The 11,229-nt window shown below is 25.3% G+C and overlaps 2 protein-coding genes across 4 annotated transcripts in view; one reads left to right on the top strand and one right to left on the bottom strand.

The window, feature by feature from the left end:
* Positions 1–42: 42 nt before the first annotated feature.
* On the top strand, positions 43–6,953 carry LOC110282931 (NFKB inhibitor interacting Ras like 1). The gene is made up of 7 exons (XM_021147258.3): positions 43–297; positions 788–877; positions 1,793–1,843; positions 2,135–2,230; positions 3,506–3,599; positions 4,900–4,986; positions 6,788–6,953. Exons 1-7 carry the CDS (start codon positions 181–183, stop codon positions 6,850–6,852), a joined length of 600 nt encoding a protein of 199 aa, XP_021002917.1. The 5' UTR covers positions 43–180; the 3' UTR covers positions 6,853–6,953.
* LOC107437231 (tRNA (cytosine(34)-C(5))-methyltransferase Nsun2) overlaps positions 2,260–11,229 on the bottom strand; it is a 34,228-nt gene continuing 25,258 nt past the window's right edge. For 2 of the 3 annotated variants that reach the window (XM_071186866.1, XM_043043280.2), the window contains 4 exons: positions 10,482–10,623; positions 10,348–10,387; positions 8,939–9,063; positions 7,319–7,546 (listed from right to left, as the gene is read on the bottom strand). In XM_071186866.1, the coding sequence (XP_071042967.1) occupies positions 7,377–7,546; positions 8,939–9,063; positions 10,348–10,387; positions 10,482–10,623 (477 nt within the window). In that variant the 3' untranslated portion in view covers positions 7,319–7,376. Of the gene's footprint in view, positions 2,443–7,318; positions 7,547–8,938; positions 9,064–10,347; positions 10,388–10,481; positions 10,624–11,229 lie in introns of those variants that run through there. The other variant, XM_071186865.1, reaches the window with a different exon arrangement.

Below are 11,229 nucleotides of genomic sequence, written 5' to 3'. Positions count from 1 at the left end.
ATTATTCTTATTTATTATTAACTGTAACTTTGTGCTTGTTAAGTTTTTTTTTTCTTTTTCTTGTTTTCGTCTGGTCAAAAAAAATGTAAACATTTCGAATTTTGTTTTCGCAGTTTCAAAGTATTTAAATAGCGAGGGAGATATTTAAATAGTTTAATTTTATAATTAGTTATAATCAATATGTTAAGATCGTCTGTTCCAGGGAAAGTTAGCAAGGTTTTAATTTGTGGTTACCGTAGTAGTGGTAAAACGTCAATACTTGAACAACTGATTTATGGAAATTTCCCTTGTAATGCTGTAAGTGTTATTTATACAAATGTTTCTGTTTATTTCCCTCTTACATAATTTCATTGAGATATAATTTCCGTTAAAAATAAATTTTCTACTTTTTTCTTTTTTGATAGAATTAAAAAATTTCTGCCTTGTTCATAAGCAATTTAATCATTCGTGATTTATTAAGTAATTTAAAGTAAAAATTTACAATTGAGTGTCCCCTATTTTTAAATAAACTAAACCACATTTAAACATTTGATATTGATGTTAATTTATCAAACAGAATTGTAATTTTCTTTCATGATATTAATCCAATGAGCACCGAACTCTGCACTCTTTCCTATCTTAATAATTATTGTTATTAGTTCTAGTTTAATATCACTTTATCATTATATGCTGTTAATATCATGCTTTAGCTAACTTATTGATAATTATTACTTTGAAATTTCAGTGGTATTTTGTTTGTATTTTCATTTGCACTAGTAGTTACAAAATAATTTTATTTTAAATGCAGTACCCAACGATTGAAGATACATACTGTGCACTGGTAAATACTGATAGAGGAGTGAAAGAAAGACTCAGATTTTATGACACTGCTGGCACAGTAAGTGTTTGATTTTATTTTTAAAGGTTGCAGATTAAATTGGGGAGATTTCCATATCGTGATCTGTGACAGAATAATCTCCAAGTCTTAGCAATTTCTGGGCAGCGGTCCAAGAGAAACTAACAAGAGAACATCACATAAATGGACTAACTCGAAAGGTATAACTCATAGCCATCCTTGTGTAAACATCAACTTTTTTTTTTTTTAAACAAAAATTTGGCACCTTGGCGATAGCAAATGGTGTGACAGATCTCAATACGGAAATATCCTCATTAAATTTATATTTTATTATAAAACAATTTCAATTTGTTAATCTAAGCCTTTTTTATTATAATGATCTTCAAAAAAGTTTTTAATTCCATCTTTGTGTAGAATAGTATTGTTCAATAATTATTGGAATAATCAATCTATTGATGAAATTATGCAACTTTATTTTTGACAGTCTTCAAATAATGCTACTAACAGTATGTTTTTTAAATGTTTAACTATTAAACATCTTAAAATTTTATCATTGATTATAAATACATACTATTCATTGCATTATAATTAGTAATCTATGTTAATATTTCAAAAATGGAAATTTTATGAATTCAAGTTATTTAAATAATAGCATTAAGAAATTAAGTGCAACAGCTAGTTTCTACTCTGATATACAAAAACTTGTTGCACCTCCATAATAACTGTTATAGGATATAAATTTTTGTTTCTTTTAGCAGTGTTTTATTGCACTAAAATTAAAAAGTAGGTAGTTTACTTGTATTAAACTAAATTTTTAGTTTTCTTTGGTAATTTTTATTAAATTTTCAAAATAGTATATTACATTTTTATGTATGTACTTTTTTTAATATCTTTTTTTTCTTTGTAAATCTTAACATTCCACAATTGAGCATATATTTTTTTACTTTTATTTATAAGGTACCTGGTCAATCTACAGACTTTCTGAGAAACTATATGACTTATGCTGAGGTAAATTTTGTGATATTTACAAATATTTATAAGTAAAAATTTGTCAACTGTGCTTTGAAGTATAGTATATTCAATTTTGTATAATTTATATTTTTAAACTGGTCCACTTATACACAGTTTTTATATAAGAAACATTCTTAAACAATGTGTAGATATCTTTTAAGATCTAAATATAAACTATTGTAAATTTTGATTTATTGAAAGACATATTTAAAGTCTTTTTTTATTGACTGCTTGTATCAATTACATATTTTTATATATTGTGATTAAAATAATGCTGTTTCATTGCAGGGTGTTGTTTTAGTTTATGCTATCAACAGTAGGGAATCATTCTCATTATTAGATCAAGTAAAAAAAGACTACGACAAAATAAAAGAAAAAAAGGAAGTAAGATGACCTGCCATCTTTTCTAAAACTTGTTTATCATATTAAATTTTTATTAAATCTTTGATTAAACTCTTCATATTACATTTTGTTTGTTTAACCCTCCAAGCATTAAGCTCCTGAACAAAATCAAAGCGAAATTTCTCTACTACCTCATAGGAAAACCCTATGTTATTCTGTGAGACAGTACATGGTTTTCTGATGCAGTCATTTGCCTGAAATTCAGAAAAATTTATGAATTAATGCACAGAGAGTTAGATATTATAATATTCAGAAGCTAGCTTTATTTTATCTATCTAAACAATTTATTTGTACAAGAGGATTTAATAAGTACCTTTAGATTAAAAAATTATTTTTTTCAAAATTATATAATGTAAGAGTTCCAAAAGTGTGTATGTCGTACCATATAGGATGTTGTGGGATGCCACTGGTGTTGAGTTTCAAATGTTTGGAATATATTTTAATTATGAGTTTCAATTTCCAAATGTAAGTTTCTCATCTCACAAAAATCAATATGTTTTAGCTATGTAAAAAGATTTTGAACACAGTATGCTTGAACTTAATTCTTAACATAATTTGAAATATTTTCAATTATTGAGTATCCTATTATAATTTGTGTCTCAACATCCATAAAGCTCGATTTTAAGCTGTTGTCATAAATATACATCATCTGATAATTATAGTGCAATAAATAGTGAGTTTATAGGCATTTCAAGACTTATTCTCAGCTTCTTCATCATAGTCCTTAAAAATAAGAAGTATATTTTTGTATTTTAAATTATAAAATACTGCAAATAAATATTACATAAATAATGTACCATGAAATATTTTAATTATTTTCTGATACCTCTGTTACATTATGCAACATTTTTTTTTTCTTGCTTAATATTTACAATATTTGATTTGTATTAAAATAAGTGTAAATTTGTTGCAGCATTTTGAGATTAGAAAAAAGTTTTAAATTAAATTCTTATGATGATAGCAATTTTTTTTTTCAATTCAACAAAAATTTGATGTTTGGAGGCTCACTCTAACGTAAACCCATGGTAAGGCATTAGGTTACAAGGCTTTTTTTTTTTAAAAAAAAGTTTTCCTTTGTTTAGTTGTATTTGATTACAAGAGGTTTGACTGTATTTGTGTATTTTTCATTTGAAAATAATGTTTATTATATTTTAATCAGATATCTGTAAAAACAATAATTGGTTTATATTTAATAATAATTATGTATAGCATTTTTGGAAAATAAAATAAAAATGGCAAAACATTTCAATCTTACAGGTCCCAATTATTGTGCTTGGTAATAAAATGGATCTCCAAAATGAGAGACAAGTTGATACTGGTTTAGCACAGGCTTGGGCACAAAAAGAGAAAGGTATTTATTATATTTAAACTCTGCATATTATAAAAATATCTCTACAAGAACTTTATTAAAGTGTTACCTCTGGAAAAAGAGATTAAATTCTCTATGATAGTTCGATAGTAAAATCTGTTATTTTACAAAAATATCAATTTTAAGTATCAATATTTTAATGATAATTACAGCACTTCCGAAGATCTGGAAAAAAATTTTAAAGTGGAAGCAAAATTTAAAGTATGCATCCTGTTTTTTAGAGACATGAAAACTTTTCAAACTGCTTGTCAGGTATAATAGAATCACAAGGAAATAATAGAAATAGCGCAACAAATCGTAATTAATACTAGTTGGGTTATACAGTTCACAAATAGTGAATACTGAACGTAAAACTATTAATTTATACAACAAAAAAAGTACGAAGTTAAAATATTAACTAATTATTCATTGAAAGATAATAAAATAATTAACTTGGTTAAAAAAAAAGCAAAAATACTTCTTTAAAAACAAGACCATTATGTTCTGGGCAAATTTTCCCTCATTATTTTTCAGATAGTAAAACTTAACATAAAATTTTTATTTCATACAAGAAAACAGAAAATAACACACCTTAAAAATAAAATAATTTTTTATTAAATGATAATAAAATAACTAATTTCCTTAAAATAAAACAGCTCAAAACAATTACAGCTCAAAACAAATGATAAGGCTGTTGCCTTTTTTGCTTTTGCCATTTCATTTTCAGTAAACTGCCTTTAATGGCAAACAATGTTCTTAGCAGTTAATTTTTATTTATTTTCTACTATGATACTCTAATGTGTGTTCAAATTAATATTATTTCTAAAGTCAGTTTTATTCTTCCACACTGTGTAAAAAAAAAAAAAACTCTCACATGAGGCACTATCAGTAATTTTTTGGTGAATTCAGATAAGATTTTATTTCTTATTTCCTGTATTATCGGTTATATCTTTTATCATGTTACATTCACTCTTTCACATTTTAGTACTTCATCAGCGAAATTTTCAATTTCATACAATGAAAGTTTGATTTCTATGAGATCCTATTTTTCGTCATTGTATTCTTCCCCAAGGAGATTAAGAAAATATTCAACAGATTTAAACGATTTATTACTTCTTAAGTTTATATCCTGCATGTAGCAAAACTTCCTCACTGAGAGGAAATTTTCTATGTACAATAACACAAACAGTAACATAAAGTAACATTAATTTATCTAAAGAATATGGAATGATGGTGAAATATTTTTTATAGAGTACCTATCTTCCTTTTAATGTGTTTTTCTAAAATCAATTTTATATTTTAGTAAAACTCTATGAAGTATCTACTTTAGACCGAAGAACATTAATTGAGCCATTTGTATATATAGCTTCAAGAATGAATCCACCTCCAAGTAAGTACAAATCGAATAAATACCTTTATACACACTCACAAGGAAACTAATGACATGTTAAAGGAAATTTTATGTTCATACAAGTATATATTCTGAAAAAATTAAATAAGTAGAGAGAAAATGGGAGAGAGATAAAAAAATCAAAGAATTCTTAGTTGCCTAGCAACAGATGACAACATTTCTTAAGAACAGTTGATATTTTAATAATTTTTTGTTGTTGCAAGCTTGATTTTCGATTTTAATTTGCATTTTGACAATATACTAGCATTTTATTTGATATGGAGATTTTTAAATTTTTTACCTTTGGAACCTTAAAGTTTCAAGTCCACTTTCCCTAATTGATACTTTCAGATTATTTAAGAATTAATAAAATATACCTTTCATTATTACTACTGGCTTGCAATCACAAGATTAGCCCTCAATTTCATTGAAATATCTCCCACCAAACTAGTAATTTTTTTTTTATTTATCTCTATTTGAATACATTAATATATTGAGAAAAAAAAAACATCTTGTTTTATATATTTAATTTTTTATAATATTTGTTAATAGGTATTACCTTTAAAATATTTTTGCAAAAATATGATCTATTACATTAGCATGGAATTATTTGAAAGACCAAACCTATTTAGTCAAGAATATAATATAATGTTAAAAACAGTGACAAATAATAATTGAAACAAATTGCCAATCTTGGATTTAGTCAGGATTAACAATTTGATAAATAGACACCTCTTAAAAAAACAATATTTTGTGGTGAAAGAAAAAGTGTAAAAATACCCTTATTCTAGCATAATTTTTAAGCAGTTTTCTTTTTCTCAGAAATCTTGTAATGCAGTAGTCCTCAATGAAAACGAAAAATCTTAAGAATAAAAAAAATGAAAGAAAAGAGACTTGGCGAACATATGATTAAATTCATTCGAAAATAGATTAGTTATACTTTTAATTTTAAAATATTTATTAGAAATTCAATTAATATTTTTTTTCACTTTAAATTTTTTGTATCATGTGCCTTCAATTTATTTTTGTAGTTATTGCTCCCTTGAGGGTCAAGTCCCAAAGTTTCAGCGAATTTCAAATTAAATGAAATTATCCACAAAATTCAAATAGTTAAAATGTCATAAATAAGATTGTTTATACCACTTTTAGATATTGTATTGCTTCTTGCAATGATATATTTGATTGAACACTATTTTACGAATTAAGTTTCAATACCCAGTGGCTGGTTAGAGTCCACCCAGCCTCACATTAATGAGGACCAGTCTGTCTCAGAAATAAAGACTGCCTGTGTGCAGTACATTGCCACAATAAAGCTCTTGATCATAAAATTGTGGAGCTATAACCTCCTTGACCCACAACAGGCTATTGTGAGAATGCTTTACTATTTTATGTCTAGAAATACTTTTTTTATAGGCTATTCTTAAAAAAAAATCACACAATTTTTGTAGCAACTCATGTAGTTATTTTTCAGTAAAAGTCAATCCTAAACCTGCTTAATATAATTTTTTCATTAATTTCAAATTAATTTTATTGGGTATAAAAACATTATTAAGGTTTTATCATTTTTCATTCTTCTTTTATAAGAATCTTCAATGAATAGAGTGTAATTGAAAGACATAAATGAATACTTTTTAAAGTAAATCAATAGATATAAATTTTTAAATTACATATTTTGCAACTGTGTTTATTTACAAATTTTAGTTTAAAAAAAATTTTTATACAGTTTACAAAATATGATTAAATGGAACAAATTTAAAATGTTGGACAAAATTATTTTAGAAATGCTTCTTCTTTTCTTTAGGTAAATCATCATTTCCACAATTAGGAAAGAAAGGAAAAGCTGGCAGCATTACTATGGAACTTTAAAATCAAAACAAGTTTATGTATAAATTCTTCATGAATGGAAAAAGTTTTGTTATATTTATTTACTTGTACAGAAAATATTAAATAAATTTTTGTATGATGTTTGTTGTTTTTGTCAGATTTTTCATTTAAATAAATAAACTATAAAAAGAATAAGTGAAAAGAAACATAGTATTCCAGATATTGTACATTTTTCTGAGAAATAAAAAGCAGATAAATAATTCCCTTAAAAATTTGTCATCTTATTTTTATATGCTAAGTTGCAATTATTGTGCTTTATAATAAATATGGTAATAATTTTTTTGTGATCACTCATATCAAGCTACAAAACCAGACTAGGATTTTTTTTTCTTTCTAAAAATAACATACCTTAGGGTTAACATCTTTTTTTGAATTTAAAAACATAACTCTACTTTAAACTATTTGACCCCATATAGTTTAGCTATGTTACGTAAGAGGAACACAAAAATATATTTACATATTTTTTATTTATAAATGTATAAAATCAACATCTATACATACAATTGTCAACTTATAACAGCATTATCAGCTCTTTTGATTACATTTTTAGTGTCTGAATCACAATCTAATAGTTCATCAGATATTATTTCATTGTTTTCAGATTCTTCAAGCATTTCTTCATCTACATTTTCTCCACTCTCATCCTTAATTTTAAATTTCTTTTTCTCTCTCATTTCTGAAAAAGAAAAATACAGATTCAGTGGCAACAATACACATGGGCAATAAGATCTAGCAATTGTTGTGGATTAAAAACAATCAATACGCTATTTTTTTATTTATTTTTTTTAATTTATCTGCATAATTTTATCACATAGTGTTTTCTATCATCCCCTTTTTTAAAAAAAATGCATATTAAGGATGGAAAATAAATATTTAGCAAAAATTAAACGAAATCTGTTGAGTCACAACTGAGAAAGGCAGGTTTGCAAAACATGAAAACGGGTTAAGGTTGCCCGATGAAACTTGATGTTTTAGGTAAGGTTAACGAAAGTTCATGAGTTATAATACATTAGTTTTATTCAATGCAACAATCCCCAAAAATATGTTTTAATTGTGCTGATTACTTTTTAATGTATTTTATTGTTTTGTTTGATTTGAATCTTAAATTTAGCCAAGAAACTTTACAGTATTAATTATCTAAAAAACAATTTTAACTGAAGTTCTTAAAATTATACAGGGTGTACTATAGCCATAATGTGTGTCCTTCATATAGATATTTAGAATCCTTCCCAAAAATGAAGTAAGAAAAGGTTTACACATTTGGAATCAATATTGAAGAGAGAGAGAGAAATCTATATTTTAAAGAAAAAATGAATTACTACTGATGAAAGCTGAAATGAAAACATAATGTTTTTGTTTGCCAAAGTAAAAGTTTAATTATAAACATCATAGAAAACAAACTAACCAATAGATTTTGCTCATCAAGTATATAGTAAAAGTAACCATAAAATTATTAGATGATTAAAATGTAATTTTTTCTCAGTTGCTATAAAAATAAAGATTTTGGAAAATACATCAGATGCTATAAACTTAAACCATTACAAAAGCTAGAATTGTATTTCATGTGTCTACTAAAGTCTTTTTACAAAAAAAGTTTTCAATTGTTTAATATTGTCAATATATTTTATTTTTTTCCCCTTGAAATCTTTTTATTTTAATATATTTTTTTTTTTTCGAAAAATTCTTACATAAATTCCAGATTTTAGCATTTAATAATATTTTTATTTATTTTGTCTAATATCTGTAGACATAGAAAAACTGCAACAAAAAAAATCACAAAGCAAAGTATAACAAGTGTGAATATGAATACGAAAAAAAAATTTATTTATTAACGTTTAAGTTGAGTATTTTTTTTAGGAAACAAAATTTGTTACTAATACAGCACCAAATAAATGAGGTGAATGGTATTGGTTAAAACCTGAAATACACTTGAGAAAGGCTAAACTAGTCTAGTAACTTGCTTCTGCAAAACATGGTTAAAAAAAATTTTTCCTTGTCAAAAGACTTTGTGGGGCAAACCCCTGAATCATAAGTTGTACAAGTCTGGCTCAGGCAATGTCAAACTTACCATATTCAGATACATCAACTCCACATATTCTTAGATAGTGTGCTCGGCCTACTTTAGGAACATAACACCGGAGAGTCTGATTTCCTTTCCAACCACATAGCTCAACTTTGAATTCATCATCTTTTCTAAAGGATTAAAATTAGGTTCAAAAAAGCAATAGATGTAAATTGTAATGTTTAAAATTTCAGAATTATGAGCAAACTGCCAAATATCTTTTAAATCAATAATTACAAAAACAAAAAAAAATACCTCACTCTTTAGCATGACCCCTATAAACAGTATACAAATATTTTTTTCTATCAGTGGAACTGAAAACTGTCATGTGTACAATGAGCAAAAAAGGGATCACTCCAAACCAAATAGACCCTAAAGTATAGGGGGTAGCCACAATCTGAGAAATATGGTCAAAATAGTTTAGTCAGGAGAGCACTCTAAAGTTTGGACCCCTTAATGTTAATTTTACTTTTCATTATATCTTGAGAACTTTTTAAGCGAATTGAAACATTTTTACACACAATTATAAAATTCATTTATCTAAAGATAATCCCATGAAAAAATAACTTTTAGTAAATATTTTTTTTTAATTTTATTTAAGAATTTTTAAATTGTAAGGCATAAAATTTTTTGCTTCATTTTAAAGGATGTAATTTTATATAGCAAAATAAAAAATTTGGGCAAAATCAGTCAAATTGTTCTTGAGAAATTGAATTTCAAAAAAGTCAGATACTTAAAATTTGATTTCTCATGAACTATTAGACTGATTTTGCTATATAAAATTACTCTTTAGTTTTATTTTCAGAATTAAAAATTGCAGCCTGAATAAGAAAAGGTCATAGATAATGAGTCTTTGTATAGACAAAATAAATGTTAGTAAAAACTAAGGTTATTATTGTGTAGCAATATGATAAAATAGAACATATAAAATACAAAGAACTTAAAATTTAACAAATGGCATAATTAACTTTATATACTTTGTTGAGCTTTTAAAAGAAGTGTTCTTGTTTATTTCTTTCAGAAATATTACTAATAATTAAAATTAAAAAAAAGAACTTTCATCATTACTTTTATTTTATATTCCTTTTCAAAAGAAAAATCTTTAAAAAAAATCCTTTAAAATTACATTTTATGAATTTTTTCAAAATTGCTGATTTTAATTACAATGAGGCTTTAAATCTATTGACAAACTTCCAAGATAAATTTGTTTTTCATAAAAATGGCCTTAATGAAATGTATCAATGCAAATTTTATATGCTCTACCTTTTAAATTGTGCACTTACATTTCTTAAAGACAATACATGAATTATTAAATATCAAGATATGAAAAGCCCTTGAAGTTTCTTTAACTAATACATACAACAAAAAGCATTTAAAATGAAGAAAGAAAGCAGAGAAACTTTTAAAATAATTACCCAACATTCCCAGTGTAACAAAGAACAACACAGCCAGACACTAGAAGAAAATTGTTGGATCAATAAATATATTCTTTATTTCCTTCACATTATTTAATACATACACACAAAAAACTAAATTATTCATTTTATACCTATGCTTGGTAGCTTGGCCTGCATGCTTTCTGTAAACAAAGAATGGGCAGGATATTCATTAGTGAGACATGTTATCAAATCCTCTTTTTCAATGGTCACTTTTCTTTCTTCTCCCATAAAAGGCAAAACTGTTGATATACCCTGAAATATAATGTTAAAACTCAATGCTTTGTAAAAAGTTTAAAAAAGAGTTATGGACTCTAAGAGATTTGTTTAATTTATTGAATAAACAACTTATACAAGTAGTGTTTGAAGTCTTAAGCAAATAAATGTTATTTTGGACCAATAAAACTTAATTGAAAACACAGTGGCACCTAGTTAATGTTACTGATCTGATTATAGTTTTTCACTAAAATAAGTTTATATCTAAGCTTTTCTGCTCACAATTTCTTCAGATAAAATTTGTTTAATGTAGTTAATTAACTTTAGGTAGCTCAATTCTACAGATAGCTAACCAAATATAAATATTTCTGAATTTTGAACACAAAAGTAATAGATAACAGAAAGCACAGAGCTTTTTTTATCAAATTAAATTTTCAATAATTTTTAAAAATTATTTTTTAGGACGATGTCTACTATAAGTTCATACTAAGTTTTAAAGGTCAGAGAATAGACTTATTTAAACCAACTCAAAATAAAATAAACAATTTCTTGTATCTCTTGACTTAAATTATTGAACATTTATAGCAAATACAGACTAAAATAATCACTCAATCTCAAGAAAAATAGACAAACTTTTTTATCAGT

The sequence above is a fragment of the Parasteatoda tepidariorum genome, chromosome 10, assembly GCF_043381705.1.
Source record: "Parasteatoda tepidariorum isolate YZ-2023 chromosome 10, CAS_Ptep_4.0, whole genome shotgun sequence".
Lineage (NCBI taxonomy): Eukaryota > Metazoa > Arthropoda > Arachnida > Araneae > Theridiidae > Parasteatoda > Parasteatoda tepidariorum.
Note: the sequence above shows the minus strand (reverse complement) of the source record. Positions and strands in the feature narration are given on the sequence as shown.